We start from the raw sequence: 18539 nt of genomic DNA on the forward strand, positions 1-18539 counted from the left end.
CATGTCGTGACGCTCCAAAAGGCAGAACGGACTCGATCCGAGAGTTGAATATCCATCATTCGCGGCGGCCTCGGGACTATCGACTGCTCTTCAATCAAAACACACCGCGGAGCTTCACAACAGTCAGAACGATCACATGCTTATAAAATCTACCGACCATGCTTTGGCGTTGTCGATAAGCAGCGGAATCATTTGAAAGCGCTCGGTGCGGGGAGGGGGCGTGTGCAGTTTCGAAGGTGCACTTTGGAGAATCGAGACGCACTTTTTCCAACTGGGCACATCCAGGGAGAAAAAAAAAAAAAGAAAAAAAAAAAAAAAAAGAATAAAAAATAGGCCAAGACGAATCATTGTCGTGTCGTCTGTCGTCGTCGTCGTCGTCAATGTCCCTGCCCTTGTGGTCTGGTCCGGAGGTCCAAGTTGAGAGATTTGCACGCCGCGTCCGTCTCCGCCCGGAAGTTTCCGTTTGCAGATTCATCGGAGTATTCTCCGGCCCTGAGTGTTACCCGAGTGTCCGAGTTTGGTGGCTGCCGGTCTCCCTGCGCACGTCCTTCTAGCACAAAGTGGCACTGCTGTCCCTCTTGTGTGCTCATCATCAGAGCGCCCCCCGTGTCCTTGGGGGAATTCATCGGACGAGCAACTCTTCAGAGGTACGTATGTACGTAGTATACTAGTTACAGTACCTGGCCAGAATCGGCGTTGGTGTGGTGGGTTTGGGCAGAAACAAGGAACCCTTCACTAAGAGGAAAGCGGAGATGCGACTCTGTCGAAGGAAATGAAGCTACAGTAGCGTGTCGTCGAGAGGCTTTTGATTCATCGGGTCCTCGGGAGGAAGCTCTGAAGAAAAAAATTATATGCCGCAATCTCTTCTTTTTCTCCATCTTTACCCCAGGCCCCCCGGGCAATCCCTGAAGTTCCGGGTTATACCTGGTCGATGATGATGTGAAGAAAGTTTTTTTTTCTCTTTTTCTCTTCTTTCCCAAAACAGGTCGATACAACATGGCAGAAGGTGACCCTGATGCCCCCATGTGCGTTAACGACACTCTGTGTGTGGACCACTCTGGTGGCCTGCCGTAGCGCACATTATCAATCTCGGGTTTCCCAACAAGAAGACGTCCTCCGTCCGGTCCGTGATCATCATGTGATAGCCGTCTTACTGGCCTCATCTCCACCATCACCACGACATGGCTTGGACTAGCCCTTTTTTCCCACCCCGAGTTGGAAGGAGCTTCATCAGCAGCCACCTCTTTCACGCCCACGTTTCCGCTGTGTGGGAAATTGTAACTTTACGCTACGTACTAGGTACTGCAGATGAACAGCCTCGCTACGAATGTGTTAATCCCTTTCGAGGCTGCTGCATATCCTCGTGGCTAGCAAGACTTTTTTTGCTTGAGAACGGCAGTCAAGCAAAAGGGTTTTGGTTGGTTGACATAGATCAGATATGAGGTGACTGACCACTTAGAAAAACCCACTAGACGTCCAAGTGGGGGAGGGAATTCAGTGTACGAGTCTCATGCAGCTGACAAAACACAGTTCGCTGCTACGTAGCATGGAAGCGGTTATATCGGGCGCTTCCATCGCCTGCAATCTGGAAGTCACGGCGCAAAGGTGGAAAGGTAAACTCATTCCTACAACCCTACACTATGTACATGCATTGCAGAGGGATTGTGTACCATCAAAGGCCAGATGGCGCGGATCAAGGTCCCTCCTCCTCCGCTTTGCACGCAGGTACTTCACAATCTAATCCCCTCTTCATCACTGGCAGCTTGACTTTTGGAGGGCTTCTCTCTGCCTAGCATTCTTGTCCCCTCTTCTGTGTAGGTAGACGTTACATTACGTTCGAGGAACACCGCAGGCGGATAGGGACCAGCGAGTTACCAAATCAGGGGACTTGACCTTTGAAAATCCGCTGGGTACATATCCAGAGGTGTGTCATGGAACCGTGATCCTCCTTGGACCCGTTACTTGACAGCATTGAAGGGGACGAGGCAGTGCTGACGAAGCCTATTCCCAAACTCATGGCGTAATTAACACGAGATATCGAATTACAAGCCGGGCCAGTTCAGACTAATTGCCAAGGCGGCAGGCAAGACATTAGAACCCTCGTGTCTTAACGTTGGAGCACAAAACGGTCGAAGGTTGAGCTGATCTCTCATCTCCCACGTTGCGTGTGTCTTGGAATGGCGGACCAATCTAGAAGCATCTTCCCGCAGGGCAAGGGAGAGGAGGTGGTAGGAGGGTAGTAGGTGACCGTGAAATGGGATAGGCGAGTCACTAACAAGAATGGCTGCAATTCTCACCAAATCTGGTATCGGTTCCGCGCACCCCATTTCTGGAGGAGGGGGTAATGCAGTCCTTGTCAGAACCCTTTCCTTTTTCCTGACCCTTCTACAATGCTGATCTCGAAGAGTTATGCTATGGTACACGTGTAGTCCATGGATTTACTTTTTTTCTCCCCACGAATGAGATCGTTTCCCCTGTTGTGATGGCAGGCACGATAGGTAGGCAATAATAATTCATTTCTTCCCCTCGTGGCCAGACGTCGACAGCTTGCAAGCACTCACTCTCTGCAAGGTGAGGTATACTGAGGAGACCGACGAGCTGATCAACAAAGTAAAGCCTTGCAAACGTTAGTGTACAATTGACTCACACAGTTACGTACATCGATTACGACTCTTAATGTGACACAATTTGGGAAGCTCTTCTGGCCTTGATCTACATCGTTTCACAAACCGGCCCAAGCTCGGATATCTTCACGATGGGAGAAGGAAGGTATAGTTACTCAGCCACGTTCCGGTGGTAACCAAATCCCACCCTACGAACCGGCCTACGTATTCGATTTCTATCGTCTTCGAGTGGCAAATTCAACCTCCCAGTTTGCCAAGATGAACAAGATGGCTTTCGTTTCTAGGAAAACACATTCCAACTGCTATGACGAGCGTGGACGAGTTCGTGATACATACGCTTGGAAATCCACTGTTTCGCCCATCATCGGGGATTTTTCTTTCGAGGATAATTCAAAGTCGTTCATGTGCAAAAATTCACCGGTACGGCCATACATTGCCCGTTCCGGAGACCGGAGCGGATTTGCCAAGTCGCCCCCAAAGTCAACTCAGGTGAAGCTCGAAGAAATGCACTACTATATCGGATCATTTCAACAACAAACCGCATGTTTCTCCTGTTCGGCTCGGTTAAGATTACCTGGAGTGAATAACATAGAGAAGGCAATGTGGGCAGGTATTCCCTAAATTGACACACCCGAAACCCTCATTCAGGAACTACTTTTTTTTCTCTAAATCGGTCCGGTTCCAGGTTGTCTGTACGGTTTGTTGTTCGTCATCGAGATCTTTTATCATTCCATCTCTCTTCTACGTCAATGAACTGGCAGATAGCTCTATTACACGGAAGAACTGAAAATTTTCCCACAACTGACGATGATCCACATGAAATGATATTTAATACTCGTCTGCTAGATAACACTTACTCGCTACCGGTCACACGGTAATGTATCCGGGAACATTGACTAGCTACCTAGCCGCTTTTCCCTCGAGAAGAGTTATGTGGTGGAACTGTCCAGGTAATAACACCACACCTCTAACGAGGACATTCTCATGTGTGTCTAGGTACTGCACATGAGCATTCACGAGTGTAAATGGCTAGGCTAATATTGGATAGTTGAGTGTTACCCTAAGCTAGGTGTTTTGGTAAGATCCAGAGCAGTCGAATTTGTGCGCATCATGACCCAACTCAAAGCCAAAGACGTAGATACATGGCAAGCATATCATAGGTAGGCAGCGAGATACTTGTCATATCAACCCCAACCTGATATTTACCTAGCGGTGACAGCTACGACGAGGGAAGCAGATATCGTCATCAGCTAGCTACTACCTTACCGAGCTTACGTGCCTCTATACTAGGCAGAAAGCCTTTGAGTTCTCAGGGCCAGGCATCCAATCTGGCTTGGTCCAGTGAACGTATGTCCAATGCTGTCTACTGCATCACCTTGATAGCAAAGTGTTGATTGGAATGAAGGTCTTCCTTTCGGTTCAGTCCTATAAACAAAGTTGCCTGCTGGCTGGAGTCCCAGAGCTTGAATGGCACATACCTCTAGATGGCCTATACCGACACATAAAAGTGACTATCGTCAAAGTCGCCTGCTGAGACATGGAAAGCAGCTAAGGCTACAGTAAAGTTGACACACCAAAGGGGGACGAAATAGACGGTTGACAAAGTCGGTTAGCACAATAGCTGTGAATGATGAAATGTCCAAGACTGAGGACGGTGCCAATGAAGAGCAGGCGTGTACTTAAACCGCTGATGAATGCCCACAGAAACTAGACTAGGTGATATACTTTCGTTCACTCAAGTTATATTCTTTACGTCAGTTCATCTATTGGACTTCAAGATGATAGAGGATAATAGGCAAAGTTGCCTTGGGCACTCACTGTGTCCATGTGATTCCATCCGTCGCAAGTGAAGGGTCCGCTCTCTTCAAGTCTCTCACTTGCTCTGAACCAACCTAATATGGATGAGCAAACCGATCGGGCCTTCCTCGTTGCTTGTAGGTCAACTATTTATCCCCCACCAGTGCCCTTTGTCTACTGTTTATGAGGACCAAAGTGTTACCATTGCTTCAGCCAAGTGTCCTTGAGAACCCTTAGCTACTGACCGTAGGTACATCGACGAATGTATCCATCTGTGAGTTATGCGTTTTGCTGAAATGGGAATGAACGTTCGCCCGACGGCGTAAAGGGTCGTCACGCTCAACGTTGGGAGCAGAAGTCATAGCAGTCGAGGCTAAAGCGCCATATGTACTTCACTCAAATCATATTGTCATTACCCAACATGAGATGATGTGGCCCTAGGTTTGGTCTTGTTGATATAGACAGCAGCAGTAGCTTCAGTCGTTGTCTAATGAGTGAGACGAAGTTCAATTCACCAATCACCAATCTCCAATCACCCTGATCAGCGCAGCCATGGACACCATGGGCAGTACACAGAGGAACTTGAGAAGATGTCTACAAGCTGGGTATATTATAAATAGACAAGAAGTTACCAAGCACTTCCTCGTTCCCTTGCTCTAACCCGCAATGGCTCAGCTGACAGATACTCGACCTGTAAGCATTGAGATGAAAACCAGTAGGGCAAACAAAATGGAAAATCAATGATGGATGAGAACCACCTCCCCAACGACCAACGTGGTTTCCACTTTTCGTTACAGTTGTCCCCTCTTCGGATGCTCCCAGCCCGAGCGCATCGCAAGTCATCCGGGTCCCTTAACCTTCATCATCTTGAAAGTGAAATACCGAGAGCATAAAGATATCCCCAGAAAACCCCTTTCAGTGTGGTTCTTCGTCACGTCCATACCAGTTCCAATGCAGTCTACTAGACTAGTGGAAGGCAAATGGCTGAGCCTGAACTGACCAAATGCAATAGACCATTCGTCATCACGACAATCTAAGCTTGTATCCAAACAAGAACGACAAGCTAATGTCTGTGTACAGGTCTTCAGACGCGACATCTGTCGAAAATCCACAATGCCTCCTCACATGATATTCATGCTATAAGGCACAATAGCCTTATCGATCACCGGCTCGCGGCGACACGTCGTATCCTTCTCGTCACCCCACTTGCCGAACCACTCCTCCTCATTCTTCACCGCACTGTCGAAAGCTTTCCTGCATTCCTCGGGCAGCAGATCCCTGATATCGTCAGGTACGGCGCTCAAGCCCTTGAAGGGAGCCAGGAAGTCGGCACGCGCGGAGGCAGCCCGATCGGCGGGCGATGTACGGAAGGGTACCTCGTAGGCGGCCGGGGAAATGCCAGCGGGTGGCAGCTCGATTTCCACGTCGGTGATGAGGAAGTTGCGGGATATGGAGGGCTTGACAAGAGGAAGATCTGAGGACGAAGACGAGGCGTCTTCAGAGTCTACCACCTGCGTGATGCGGGCATGTGTAGGTTGGATGATGTGCGGGTAGTGCATTTGGTTAGTGTGAATGTCATAGACGCCGTTCAGGTTGGCGCGGCGGACGCTGGTGAGGATGCTGTTGAAGTTACTGCGTAGAAGAGATGTTAGTGTTCCTGTGTCCGGTAGCAAGGAAACTGCCGAAGAAGAGAATGCCTACCTGGCTTCGCGAGCATGTTCCAATTGCCAGTTAACGTCGTTGACAGCAACACGTCGTTTGGTTGGGGCGACCTTGGCGTTTTGCTGTGGTACTGACGGTATATTCGAGTGATAAACTGAGCTTGCACCGTGCCACGCCACATATTGGTTCTTGTTGTAAGGCTTGCCTGGTTCGAAAATATCGTTGGGATCGGCGAGCTCGCCCTCAACGACACCCTCCTCACGGGCCTTGGCGACTTCGTAGTCATCAATGATCCGTCGTCCGCCGACAATGATTAGGGCGCCAAACTCGCGGAACACTGAACGTGCTGTCACAATACCAATCGTACGGCCCTTGTAACTGTGTGGGATGATTTCTCGCTCGATCATGTCCCGCTTTTCCTCGTCGTTAACGATGATCTTGTAGAGTTTTCTGTGTTTCGTGAAAAAGAGATACGAGTCTCTGAAGCCGACACAACGTGCTGGCTCGGTTGAAAGCATGTATAGACGATCTCCACGGCCAAGAACGGTGAATGTACGGCAACGATACTCGCGACCATCCTGAAGATTTCCTAGCTTATCGACCTTCTTCTCACCCTCCGGGTCCTCGGGAAGGTCCACCTCGTCGTTGATAATGTCGAGAACGGTACCATCTTTGTCAATGGATTGCTGGGTTGGTTGAAAATGCTGGCCCTTGCGGCCGCCTCTGCCTCTCCATCCTCCGCGACCGCGACGGCGAGGAGCGTTTTCGTCACGATTGGGGGGTTCGATCGGCAGAGTGTCCCAGTCGGGAGGTCGGTTCTTGGGTGGTCGCCCCAAGCGTCGGCGGCGGATGACAGGCTCTGGGGGAGGGCTTGGGCTCTTGCCCGACTCGTCTTCCTCTGGGGCTTCCTCTTCCTCGTGTCCATCACCACCCGACTCATCATCCTTCTCGACATCATCCTCGCCGTCTCGTTGTGATGGTTCGGCGTCGTCTTGATCGGCATCGGGCATAGGCTCATCCTCGTCGTCTAGGCCTTCGAATGTCTTTGGGGTGCTTTCTGGTTGTGCATGGCTTTGATAAGTAACTGCTTGTTTGAAATGGAAGGATTTGCGCGTGGCTGCTGCATTCGTTGGAGTGGACCACACAATATGGAATACATTTGTACAAGCAAAGGGAGGGAGGAAATGCCAAATGATAAACGATGATGAAATCGAGTAACTTACCGAGGGCCTGTTGTGCGCGTTTCGCGGCTGCGCGGCCTGATCTCCGGGAAGGCATGATTTCGAAGCTAACGTATTGTATGCTTGGCGATAAACTGTGATCGGGGTTTGGAGTGTCGGCGCAGAGCAAGGCGGACGGTTGAGTTGTGTTTGGGGTTTGGAGGTGACGATGTCAAAATTACTGAGACGCGGTTGACAGGTGGGAGACGTGAAGCCGCTGCAGTCAGTCCTGCTAGTGGTGGTTTGCGTGTGAAGCGACTGCCCATTGACCCACTTGGCGTGTACAGTGTAGTGGTCAAGCGCACTGTGAATTCCTTTACGGTGCGATGACAAAGCCCTTCAACCAGATAAACCAAGCACTGTACTGTGTAAGTCATCCCTTTGAAGTCCTGGATTCCAGCTTATGGACACATTCGACAAACCTGTCTCTTCTAGACTTCATGTTTTCCATATGGGGAGTATTGATATCTTGTATTAACTATCTTGATTCCCCAAGTCCCTGTCGGTGCCAAGTCAAATAGCAAATAACGAAAGAATTCCCCTGAATGCCTCGAGGAAAGATCAACTTTCAAACCCGAAAATGCCCTTCCGATATGCCTGGGTAAGTAGAAGCTGATCGATCTAACCTCGTTTCCCATTTTATGCTCATAGTGTGCCAGGCCCCTTTGTCCTGCCGCGCTGCAACCAGCCTCCGCAGCCACCAGCCCTATTCTGGGCATATGATAACCTGCTTCTCTTCCGACCACCAATATGCTTCCAAGCTTCTCGAAAATCCGGACGTGCCTGTGGATCGTCTTTTGCCCGTAAACCAAAGTTTAAAAGCCACCACGTTCTCAGTAGGATAACCTTGTCATCTCAGTGAGGCTGACCACCCTGTCAAGCTTAAGAAAACGCAATGCTGTCACGCCGCGATTCTGTCCCGTGGAAATCAAGAAGCGGAGCCGCCCACCAAGAGCCAACGCTCTATCCAAACTACCCGCGCACCCGAGGCCCCTAGTTCGCAGGAAGCTTGTCGAGGTTTGGCACTCCCTCAGGGAAGATCTCCTCAAGCAGCTTGTCCTTCTTGTTATAGAGGAGACGATAAGCTGTTTTGACGGTTCCGTCACTGACACCAGCCACTGTCGCAATCTCCTTGGACGTACGTGACTCGTTCCTGATGTGGGATGCCATGTAGATACACGCAGCGGCGACGGAAAGGGGAGAACGGCCAGCCAGCTCCGAAATAGTGCTGGTCTTGTCGGCCAACTGGCGGGCAACATCCTCGACCGCAACTGAGTTGCGGAAATTGAGGTTGCTGCAGTAACGAGCGCAAAGCTCGGTAGCTGTAGTAGATCCCTTGCCCTGGTATTGCTGGTTGAAGGTGGGGATGCTGGTCGTGATTGCATGCTCCTCGCCTCCGATCTTCTGGAGGAAGGATTCCAACTGCTTGAAAACCCTGCCAATCTCCTTCTTCGAAACCTTGGTCAGGCTGTAAATCTCGCGGAACGTACGCGGCACTCCCGTTTGGCGGCATGCAATGAAGATGCACCCAGCGGTGATGGCTTCCTGAGACTTGCCCTTGAGGGCCTTGTTGTCCTCGACGAGCTTGTAAATGTGCTTGGCAGCATTTGCCACCTGGGTACCAGCGTTGATGCTGTCCGTCAAGCCCTGGATATCGCGATAGGCCTGCATAAGCTGCTTGGAGTTCTTGTCCTGAGTGATCTTGTTCTGAAGGTGGGACAGGTTCTTGCCGTTTTTGCCATCGAACGCGATAGTGGTCTGGAGCTGGTCACCATCGATCAGCTGGTTGGGACCATCACCAACACGAGAGGGGTCATCGTTGCCCTGGTCGTCGTTGGAGAAAGTACGCCACTCAGAGCGGGTATCGATGATGCGCTCGCCCAGCACAAGACCGCAGGAGCCGCAAACCATGTCTCCTGACGAGAACTCTTCGACAAGGTGAGGCGGATCTTCCTTGCACTCTGGGCACATGAGGAGATTCTGGAGATTCTCCTTGAACTTCTCCTGTTGCGGAGGCTTGGGAATAATGAAATCGGTCATTTTGGGCGTTGTTCAACGGTACTGTGTATTTGTACTATCTGGAGGAAATGGGAAAATCGTCGTGACCCAGGTGAACTGCGGGTTCAAGTTTCTGCAGCGGATCCAGAAGCCGGAAAATAAAAAATGGTCGAACAAATGTCGAAGGCGGGGAAGGTGGCGCGACGCCCAAATTTTGATGGATTTGGTGCGTCGCTTTGGACGAGAGAGATCAAAGCCCTTTGTTGCAAATGGGCTTGTCTCGCTGAATTTGGACGTGACTGCTCTGGTGTACCAGTGAAGGCGTCCGAGGAGGCACTCGAGTGAGGTCGCCGCAGAACAGAACAGTCGGGTCACGGTCGGTACGCTGATAGTGTTGTCGTCGGGGATTACAGATGCTTCGATGGACTTCAGATCGAGCGCGACAGAACCTACGGGAAAGCGGTCGAAATTGAATTCCTTGGTTCCGACTTCAACAACGACAAAAGAATTTTGTCGGCAGCGTCCTTTCGATGGATGATTTGTGGTTGAGCACGGCGAGCGAGCGAGCGAGCGACAAGCAGTGACGGGTTGACAAGATGTGCGTGGACGAAGGGGCGAGGCGCGGAGTCCTGAGGAGAAAAAAAAGAAAGAGAAAGAGAATGGAGGTGGGAAAAGGCCCAGTCCGGCTGCCTGTTGTTGACCTGAGTCGCAGATAAGTGGAAACCCTCCAGGGAAGGAAGACTGACGGGCCGGCTCCGGCTGTTTGGCTGACGGTTAGGTAGGTGCGGTTCGGCCTGCAGAGGTAGGTCCGGGTACGTAACACTGGCAAACAGCCGCTGTAGGATTGGCCCTAATCGCTAATGGCCCCAGTGACACCTCAGCAGGCACCAAGGAACTGCATGGCGCGATCTTGCTTCCATTCAACCTGGACGCCTTGACCCCAGCTGCTGAGCCCCACATAGGTAACCTTAAGTACGTAGCGACTCGAGGCGGACCGTTCCTTATTAGGGCGTGTTCGTCGACCTGGAATGAATGGACTTGTTTCAGAAGAGGAAATGGTTTTTCTTGGGGATATGGTCCCTGTTAGGTACTTCGAGAGAAACGGGCTGATTTTTGATCAAAGTCCCTCTTTGAAGAGAAGCACTTTCTACTAACAACTTCCAACTGCTCATTGGACCTGCAAATGGCTTAGAAATTCTAGCGCTTGATATGAGCCTCGCCGCGGTCGAAGGGCTAGACTTGGCGACCAAATTTCCAAGTCCGATCCCCAACTTAAAGCTCTTAGTTGAGATAGTTTCAGATATGGTGGTCACGGGCAGAATGCTTTTGACTGCTTTGTAGTGTACTATCTCTCGACTTCCAAAACCATTTCCGAATCCTGATTTCCAGGTCGACGAACACGCCCTTCCCTTGGAACAGGGGAGTTCCCCACCTTCCCCCGTGTTGCCACTGCATACCTTCAGCCTTACAAAAGAAAGGCCATGCATCCTTGATGGTTCTCGGACGGACTTTCCGAGACCGGACGTTGCATCGACGGAGTTCAATCCGGAGCCCGGGATTCCACTTATTTATGGACGAGCCGCATCGCATCGAATCGAACCGACACGTTCTTCCCCCACACCAATCTGCTTCACCTCTGATACGATACAGGGGACTTGAAGACTGCCACGCCAAACCTGCATATTAGACAGCATCTCGTAACGGCTCTTTGGGGTCCCTGCGTCTACGAACAACGATAGAACGACCTTCGAATCCAGGTACTACTATCCTTGCGGGAATCACCAGAAATTTATAGTAGGTTGAACCTGTGGACTAAGTGGGCTGTGCATGAGGAACAAATAGGAAGATCGTGATCTTATGTTGGTGGCCTAAGTAGCAAGCTACACCAGGCCTCTTGATAGGAACTGAAACTGACTTGTGTTTCAGGCCCCCCCTCGTGTCTTCCGTAGAGAAGTCGCTGTCAACGTGGTGATGGACTTCGAAGCCGGATAGTGTACCCGTTCCCAAGTCACTCGACAGTTGGAAACGGCATGTTCCTTTCAAGTCACGGCTCCTTAACACCAGCAGCATCATCGGCCAGCAGTCAAAGCGCAAAATCCACTCGAAAGCAGTGGCAGTGACAGTAACGGGAAACCACTGACAAAGAAAAGGAACCTCGGAAAGGATCCGCGAAAAAGATCCGCGTTCCCCGGTAAGAAAGCCATAAACCCCAAAAACACCCACACAAAGAAGATTGTCACCAGCCCGCTAGCCACTCAATGATGTTGCCGTCATGCCACAAAGAACACACCACTACACAGCCGTGCTGTCATCCTCAACGGGCCCTCTCCCCAAGCCTCTAATTTTGAATGATACCGCAAGACTGACACAAGTATAAGTGATCTCACATCCCCACCCTATCCATGCCTCCAGTTATACGTAACAACTCTTTCGACACCACGCGTCTACAGACTTCACATCGTCTTCGAAAACAACACAATCAGAAAAATGCCACACCCCCACCAAGCCCCCGAGTTCTCTTTCTACGTCACCAGCCCCGACAGATCTAACCCCAGCCCTTCCAACTCTTCCACCTCCTCCAACTCTCGTTCCAAATCTGCCAACCTTAACTCTGGTTGCAGTACAAGTTCCAACCCACACTCCAGCTCCTCAATGGCAGCCTCTTGGCGTTCCAACGCTTCCGAGCTCCGGGACATCACTCGCGACTTCACTGCCGCGCGGGCGACTTCGACCGACGCCAAGACCAAGAGTTACACGGAGAAAGAAGCCATTAGGTTTGAGGCGATGGCGAGAAATGCCGAGCTTATGGCTAGTATGGCCACGACGGCTTCGGCTGCTAAGGAGAGGAGTGGAGCCAAGAAGGCATGATGGACGGATAGCTTCGGGATATAAACTAGAGAACGAGGAACGAGTACAAGAGCTAAATTCAATTCGAGATCACAAACTATGTTCATCAAGAGAGAAACTTCAGGGACGTGAGAGAAACTAGGAGACTTATCTTGTCTCCTTTCCGGTCGGTATTAGAAATGTCGTAAACTCGTGACGATACTCAGGTATCTAATTCCACTCTCTGCCATCAAAGAGTATTAACCCAATCACCATAAACAAACCATGCCTTTTTCCTTTGGTTGGACATCAAGACCTATTCGGTTTAGAAAAGACCAAACTTCTTCTCGTTGCCCGAGTTGTTGTCATCCTTGCTCTTGATAGGGAACTCATTGCCAGTAGAGCTCTTGTAGCCATCGCGGATGGTCTGGGCAATCATCTTGTCCTTGGCCTGCTCGACGGCGCTCTCGTTGTTCTGAGGGCCCTGGCCGAGGAACTTTTCCTGGACAAAGTCGATGCCTGTTGTGAAAAGAGATATTTGGTTAGAGTATTGTTCCATAATAGGGATCAGTGAAAAAAATCAATGTGAGTTGACTTACCCTTGTCCAGGAGATCCTCGTTCTTCTCACCCTTGGCACCACCACCGGCCATGTTGTTGAAGGCGTTCATGAAACCGCCTTTGGATTCGCTGTTGGAGGACTGCTGCTGGTTGTCGTTGTCGTTCTTGTTCTGGGAGCCGCCCATGAAACCAGTAAGCTTGCCAACGAAACCGCCGTCACCAGAAGAGTTGTTCTGCTTGTTGTCAGAGCCATAGCTGTTGTTGTTGCTAGAGCCATAGCTGTTGCTGGAGCCGTAGCGGGAAGGCTCGTCACTATCGGCGTTGCCCTTGTAGCCGGCGTCATTTTTGTAGCTCTGGTTGCTGGATCCATAGTTGGAAGAACCGTACTCGTTGTCACGGTCCTCAGAGCCGTAGTTGGAGGAGCCCTGGCCATACTCGCCCCGTCTCTCATTCTCGCGCTCAGAGCCGAACTCACCACGCTGGGAGCCGAACTCATTATCACGCTCGCCGAAGTTGTTGTAGGACATCTTTGCTGATTTGGATTAAGAAGAAAAAATGATGGAAGGGATGATGTGATTGAGGTTGATGAGGGGACTGGGAAAATGGCGGGGACTCAGGAACAGAGGGCTGCTGGTGGATGTATGAATGGTTATATAGTGTTTGATAGTATGTGATACTAGGTAGAGGAGGATAGTCTGTAATCTACTAGGACGAGGGGGGGTGGAGATGACGAGACGAGTCCGATGAATCGCGGAGGGGATTTGTCTCCAGTTCTCAGCTGAGCTGGGGTCGACCACTTAGATAGGTGCTGTGCAACCAGCGTACGAGAAGCCAAGGCAAGACCATGTCAGACATCATACCTCTATGTCGTCGTGAATGAGGAGGACTCCGACTGACGTCTTGATCTTCGGACTGCAGGTACGTAATACTAACCTGGAACTTGAAGATGCTAGTGCAAGTGGGGGGAACGGGGTCGACGGGCAAGCTGTAATGGACCCAGGCTCCGAGGGCCAGAACTACCTAGGTAAACTCTGGTCGTGGTTTGTGGCGGTGCTTCCCCTCGGCTCATTTTGACGCACCTTCCCCGCCCATCTTCGGTGTTGGCGATGATAAAGTTGTTTTGTAGCCCTTCCTTCCAGTCCTGAACCATGGTTCGATCCGTCTGGAAGTTAGGTTCAGTATTGTGATGATTGCGAGCAGAAGCTTTACCTCCCTGTCAGGTACCAGGCACGGACCAGTACTTACAAGCAAAGCTTCTTGACTATGTACTGTGTATGGCCACTTCGTCGGTTGAGTGCCAGAGATCGTCAGTGACGTGACGGTTCAACTTACCCATCTCACCAGAGTAACTCAAATGGAAGAATCTCCATGGCCTCGCCCTCTATACACTTCTCTTTTCCTTGATGGCAATTAGCAATATCGTCAATCAGACCAATTTCGACATTACTGGATCACTTCCGTAGACTCCCGGGTGATATTCTGGATCCGCCTCCATGAGAGACCGACAAGGTACATGACGAAGTCAAGAGACTGATTGAGACAGAGGAATGCCAGTCAGGGACTCTGTAGGCCTGGACCGAGGAGATCATGAATCACGACTCCATTTTGCCTGCCTTTATTAAAGTTAAAAGACTCCACAATGGAGGAAGATATGATCCCGTCTCAGCTGGGTGAGAGTCCATCACAGGAACGCATGATGCAGACACCACGCCTTGGCACGTAAAAGTGTCCGGAGGGGTTGCGTGGGTAGCATGGACCTCTAGCGTGGGTTGAGGAACAAAAATGGAAGTGGAAGTTTGTGAGAAGCTTCGGTGATTCGTGAGGAAAGGCGGCAGCAGGGGGGGCGAAAGACATCAATTCAGGACCCTGTAGCTCTGAACCTCCCCTCCGTTGCAGTGAGGTCCAGTCCCAGGTGGTGAAGGTCTCGGCTCCATTCCGTTCCCTTGCGGGGGGCCGGGAGCCTAAGCGGCGGATGGAATGGAATGCCGACACCGGGCGTGTACGAGCCATGGCAGAGGGTTGTACCTTCTAGAATATATACCGTATAATTTCGGGGCGTTCGTTTTTTACCTCCAGGAAAAGCAGGCATAAACTGTAAGCATACCGCAACATTCATGGCTGCTAGAAATTGTATGCAAGACGGAGATTTCAGATATCTCCACCCTCAAATGCCCTCGAAAGAATAGGTAGGTGGGAAAAGGTAGAGAATCAGAGAAATCGAATTTACAGTACCTCAGGGTAGCAATATGTCTCCTCCACTATTTTTTTGCAAGCATAAAGTGCACAATATTCGGGCAGTATGCTAACAGAATTATGCCTGGTTTCCCGGAAACCTAAAATCGAACGCCCCGAAATTATACAGTAGAGGTAGGTAAGGTGGTGTACCTCTAGGTGATTGGAACTGCCGTTCAATGGGCAGAGGCCTCAGAGGTAGCCCCACCCTCGGCTGACCCGTCACTCCCGCCCCCCGGCGCCAGCAGCAACTTCAGTTGCATAACTTGCATCCATCAAGTTAATCACAGCTCACGGTGACAGTGGCATTGTTGGGGAGAACACATCGCCTGCTCATTGTTCGTTGACGATAACACCAGCCATAGCCTGAAGCAAGATCGCAAACCACCAATCTCACAGCCATGGACTACGTCGAGAACAGAATGGCTCAAGAAGCCGCCAAGCAAACCGGCAATGCCGAGTAAGAGTTTCCCATCACAACCGCTTCTACTGCTTTAACGTTGCTGATGGCGCTAATTGAAATAACCCTCCCGCGCGCAGGTCCTTTGTCACCCCCCTCAACCTCGTCCTCCTCGGCATGCTTCTCTACACAGCGTACAGCTGGCTGAGGCCTCATACCCCGGCCACCATTCCCAAGGAAGAGCCCGCCGTCGTGTTCAAAACGTTCACCCCGAGGACGCTGCTGCCGTACAACGGCGAGAAAGACATGCCCGTCTACCTGGCCGTGCGTGGTCGCGTCTTCGATGTCACTCGCGGCCGCAACTTCTACGGACCCGGTGGTCCCTACGCTAACTTTGCCGGTCGCGATGCCTCCCGCGGTCTTGCCTGCGGTAGCTTTGACGAGGAGATGCTTACCAAGGACCTTGACGGCCCGCTCGACACTCTGAGCGATCTCGACAAGGATCAACTGGAAGCGCTCCAGGGCTGGGAGGAAAGGTTCCTTGAGAAGTACCTTGTCGTGGGCAAGCTGGTGGCTGTTGGCGACGAGGACAAGGCTGAATAGACTGCTCGAGCGTGCGAGCATGACGAGAAACGAAAACAACCACAGGACGGAATGGACAGCATGGGCAAAATCGTTCACCGCGGGGTACGGATCGCTCCGGTATTCCAGAGTATCACTCTATAACATGTTGGACGATATGCCCACAGGATACTCTCGAAGACAGAGGCGCATGATTCGGTACTTGATATGACGGCGAGTGTTGGTTACTTAAGAATGGCGTACCAACAACCGATTCCAAGGGTGGCATGGGAGTCAATGACCTTGAACAATCTTAAGTCTGGCATATTCGGTAAATACGCTTTGGGGTCATGAAGGATGCGAGTATTTCTTGCGCTTGAATATTCTTATCAATGACTGTTCCAGAACTTTGGTTTCTTAATGAATCTCTGATATACCACAGTCAACTACCGAGTTACTCAAGCTACTATTTGCGATGTTATCCCGTTTTTATTGCGTTCCTGCCCTTCTTCAATAGTCTGGACACCACATATCCCTTGTGGAAATGCGAATTCTCCTCCCCTATTCTTGGCCGAGACGGCCAGCACCCTCGCAGACACCGAGCGCAAATCCTTCATGCGGAAGAGGAACATCGAACATCGACCCTATTGTCTCTCCCGCCAAGTACATCTCGCACATGGACTCCTCCTACGGCTCCGACGCCATCACCAACCCATCATGATACATCCCTAATCGACTTCTCAACTCGACTGGCACCTCAAACTCAGTCTCCTTTGGAATCAGCCCCAATTCAGCCAACTCCTCATCAATCACATCTGGCCTCTCATCAAGTATCTTCTTCAACGCTCTCGCTTTGTCTGTAACATCCTCAATGCTCACAATCATATCCTGCGCCCACTCTTTAATCAACCCAGCTGGTATCCCAATCTGAATACTGCGATAGTTCAGACTATGCAGCCGCACCGTCCGCTCGGGATCCCACTGGATCTTGACGTCAAGCGACTGTAACCTGTCTCTCCTCTTGCTTTCCCTGGTACTTTCTTTGGGCGCTGCTTCCTCTCCTCTCTCCCCGCTTGTTCGTCCCTGAGCATCACTTGTCATTTCCTGCCCCTGTTGTGGCCCTGGACGAGGAGGAGCAGTACCATGAGTCAAGACTCCCCTTCCCAACAACCCCAGAAAATCCTCCCGCTTCATCTTGATAGCCAATATGCGCTCCTGTCCAGGATCCTTGTAAGAATATCCGGAGCGGTAGAGCATCCAGGCCCAGCTGGGCTTGATCCAGGTCATACGGGTGGTGCGAAACTCAGGGGAGGCATCGAGTCTCTGATAGGTGACGGCGGCTGTGGCGATGGTGGATGGGTAGGCTTGGTAGACTGTGATTGTTGCGCCATCCTCCTCCTGGAGGGCGCGGATTTGTCTAGAGGGAGGCTTGGGGGGGAGGTTCGAGAAATTCATTTTGGGTGGTGTGTTTCCAAGTGAAAACCCAACTCCAAGACGCTAGTAGTTTGTCACTTGTAAAAGAAGTATAGCACTGATATCAGATCTCAATAGCGCTTGGTGAAAAACTATGTCTGTGATGCAGACCATAATCATATTCGCAACCCCTGAACGACGAAATTTGGCGTTTGTCTCCAGCTATTTCTTGGCATTAATCTGTTCAGTAACTGTTGCTCTCATTCCCTCGTTCTGTGTCTGTTCATTGAAGCTTTGGGTTTCGTGTACACCACATTATCACAATTTAGATCGAACACATTGACTGGTCGATGTTCATTGCCGTGTCGTCACGTCCCCGTAGGTAGGAGTTCGAGTCCCGCATTACGGTGGTGATCTGAAACTGTTAGAGCTCGATGAACTCTGCCACGCCACAGGCTAGGAATAACTGAATCGCTTGATCTCCCCAAGGCCAAGCAATTTGAGGCTTTCTGGATCATGGACAATAGACAGCGCGCTTGCTCGCATCTGAGTACATCTGAAGGCATTGCCCGATGATAGACAGGAGCAGACGGATGAACTCAAGTTGTGAAGGAGAACTGACTACTAACGTAGAGGAGGCTAGCACTAGCCACATTCAAACTATATGCACAGCCACATAATCTGAGGACGATCTTCCCCAGACTTTACCGGGGTTTCTCCCACCTCCACCTTTCTTTGCTCGAGAAGTCGAGACCATCGAACTCCCAAGACCTTCTTCCCCAGCCCCGCTCGAAGAACAAGGCAAGTCCCCGAATTTGACCCATGCGACTCAAACCCCGTTCAGCCGTTGCGAAACGCTACCGGCCGAAGTGCAAGTGCATCGCATGGGGAATCGCATGAGCATCTAGCCAGGGCATTCCGCCCACCTCCCAAGGCAGGGCAGCGCAAGCGACAGTGCAAGCGCGAGTTCGAAACCCCAGAATGATGAACATGAGGTCATCCACCCGATCACTACCATCTCCCAGCCAATCGGCGCAATCACCACATCCGGTTCCTGGCTCAACGTTGACAGGACAGGTTGACGGCCCGTCCAGGACGGTACCACCAATCCGGCAGCTCGACATCGGATTCCAAGTTTTGTTCCTTCCAGTGTTCGTTGTTGGGACACTGAACCATCGAATAGGCTTTTCTGGATGCAAACTCGAACGTCAAGGTCATGCTTGGATCGAGATGAGCACCAATACCAC

General features: G+C 51.0%; 7 protein-coding genes across 9 annotated transcripts; 3 read left to right on the top strand and 4 right to left on the bottom strand.

Annotated features, from left to right (window-relative positions):
• Nucleotides 1-2138: 2138 nt before the first annotated feature.
• NCU16857 (hypothetical protein) lies at nt 2139-3865 on the top strand. The gene is made up of 3 exons (XM_011396127.1): nt 2139-3230; nt 3471-3574; nt 3673-3865. Exons 1-2 carry the CDS (start codon nt 2883-2885, stop codon nt 3522-3524), a joined length of 402 nt encoding a protein of 133 aa, XP_011394429.1. The 5' UTR covers nt 2139-2882; the 3' UTR covers nt 3525-3574; nt 3673-3865.
• A 955-nt stretch (nt 3866-4820) lies between these two features.
• NCU07290 (nuclear localization protein) lies at nt 4821-7495 on the bottom strand. The gene is made up of 3 exons (XM_957051.2): nt 7307-7495; nt 6123-7140; nt 4821-6053 (listed from the first exon to the last, which is right to left on the bottom strand). The coding sequence occupies exons 1-3, from the start codon at nt 7359-7361 to the stop codon at nt 5543-5545; spliced, it is 1584 nt and encodes a 527-aa protein (XP_962144.1). The 5' UTR covers nt 7362-7495; the 3' UTR covers nt 4821-5542.
• Nucleotides 7496-7718: 223 nt separating this feature from the next.
• NCU07289 lies at nt 7719-10013 on the bottom strand. 2 transcript variants are annotated; one of them, XM_011395928.1, is made up of 2 exons: nt 8031-9926; nt 7719-7973 (listed from the first exon to the last, which is right to left on the bottom strand). In XM_011395928.1, the coding sequence occupies exon 1, from the start codon at nt 9341-9343 to the stop codon at nt 8297-8299; it is 1047 nt and encodes a 348-aa protein (XP_011394230.1). In that variant the 5' UTR covers nt 9344-9926; the 3' UTR covers nt 7719-7973; nt 8031-8296. The 2 variants fall into 2 exon arrangements, with proteins under 2 accessions (XP_011394230.1, XP_011394229.1); XM_011395927.1 differs by having other exon boundaries at nt 7719-10013.
• Nucleotides 10014-10820: 807 nt separating this feature from the next.
• On the top strand, nt 10821-12275 carry NCU07288. Of its 2 annotated transcripts, none has more exons than XM_011395925.1 (3): nt 10821-11095; nt 11228-11492; nt 11680-12275. In XM_011395925.1, the coding sequence occupies exon 3, from the start codon at nt 11789-11791 to the stop codon at nt 12167-12169; it is 381 nt and encodes a 126-aa protein (XP_011394227.1). In that variant the 5' UTR covers nt 10821-11095; nt 11228-11492; nt 11680-11788; the 3' UTR covers nt 12170-12275. The 2 variants fall into 2 exon arrangements, with proteins under 2 accessions (XP_011394227.1, XP_011394228.1); XM_011395926.1 differs by having other exon boundaries at nt 10946-11160; nt 11680-12253.
• Nucleotides 12210-13595, bottom strand: NCU07287 (hypothetical protein). Its single transcript, XM_957048.3, has 2 exons — nt 12727-13595; nt 12210-12646 (listed from the first exon to the last, which is right to left on the bottom strand). Exons 1-2 carry the CDS (start codon nt 13211-13213, stop codon nt 12453-12455), a joined length of 681 nt encoding a protein of 226 aa, XP_962141.2. The 5' UTR covers nt 13214-13595; the 3' UTR covers nt 12210-12452.
• Nucleotides 13596-15035: 1440 nt separating this feature from the next.
• Nucleotides 15036-17830, top strand: NCU07286 (membrane-associated progesterone receptor component 1). Its single transcript, XM_957047.3, has 2 exons — nt 15036-15378; nt 15459-17830. Exons 1-2 carry the CDS (start codon nt 15320-15322, stop codon nt 15919-15921), a joined length of 522 nt encoding a protein of 173 aa, XP_962140.1. The 5' UTR covers nt 15036-15319; the 3' UTR covers nt 15922-17830.
• On the bottom strand, nt 16441-17445 carry NCU07285 (hypothetical protein). Its single transcript, XM_957046.2, has one exon. It carries the CDS (start codon nt 17332-17334, stop codon nt 16567-16569), a length of 768 nt encoding a protein of 255 aa, XP_962139.1. The 5' UTR covers nt 17335-17445; the 3' UTR covers nt 16441-16566.
• Nucleotides 17831-18539: the final 709 nt, after the last annotated feature.

The sequence above is a fragment of the Neurospora crassa genome, linkage group IV, assembly GCF_000182925.2.
Source record: "Neurospora crassa OR74A linkage group IV, whole genome shotgun sequence".
Classification (NCBI taxonomy): domain Eukaryota; kingdom Fungi; phylum Ascomycota; class Sordariomycetes; order Sordariales; family Sordariaceae; genus Neurospora; species Neurospora crassa.

Coding starts and splice junctions, on each gene's coding strand:
- NCU07290 (XM_957051.2), bottom strand. CDS start 7,361: ATGCCTTCCCGGAGATCAGGCCGCGCAGCCGCGAAACGCGCACAACAG. Junction 7,141..7,306: donor ACGCGCACAACAGGCCCTCG/GTAAGTTACTCG, acceptor ATGCACAACCAG/AAAGCACCCCAAAGACATTC. Junction 6,054..6,122: donor GAACATGCTCGCGAAGCCAG/GTAGGCATTCTC, acceptor TCTTCTACGCAG/TAACTTCAACAGCATCCTCA.
- NCU07287 (XM_957048.3), bottom strand. CDS start 13,213: ATGTCCTACAACAACTTCGGCGAGCGTGATAATGAGTTCGGCTCCCAG. Junction 12,647..12,726: donor CGAGGATCTCCTGGACAAGG/GTAAGTCAACTC, acceptor TTTTCACAACAG/GCATCGACTTTGTCCAGGAA.
- NCU07286 (XM_957047.3), top strand. CDS start 15,320: ATGGACTACGTCGAGAACAGAATGGCTCAAGAAGCCGCCAAGCAAACC. Junction 15,379..15,458: donor AAGCAAACCGGCAATGCCGA/GTAAGAGTTTCC, acceptor TCCCGCGCGCAG/GTCCTTTGTCACCCCCCTCA.
- NCU16857 (XM_011396127.1), top strand. CDS start 2,883: ATGAACAAGATGGCTTTCGTTTCTAGGAAAACACATTCCAACTGCTAT. Junction 3,231..3,470: donor ACATAGAGAAGGCAATGTGG/GCAGGTATTCCC, acceptor CTCGTCTGCTAG/ATAACACTTACTCGCTACCG.
- NCU07288 (XM_011395925.1), top strand. CDS start 11,789: ATGCCACACCCCCACCAAGCCCCCGAGTTCTCTTTCTACGTCACCAGC.
- NCU07285 (XM_957046.2), bottom strand. CDS start 17,334: ATGAATTTCTCGAACCTCCCCCCCAAGCCTCCCTCTAGACAAATCCGC.
- NCU07289 (XM_011395927.1), bottom strand. CDS start 9,343: ATGACCGATTTCATTATTCCCAAGCCTCCGCAACAGGAGAAGTTCAAG.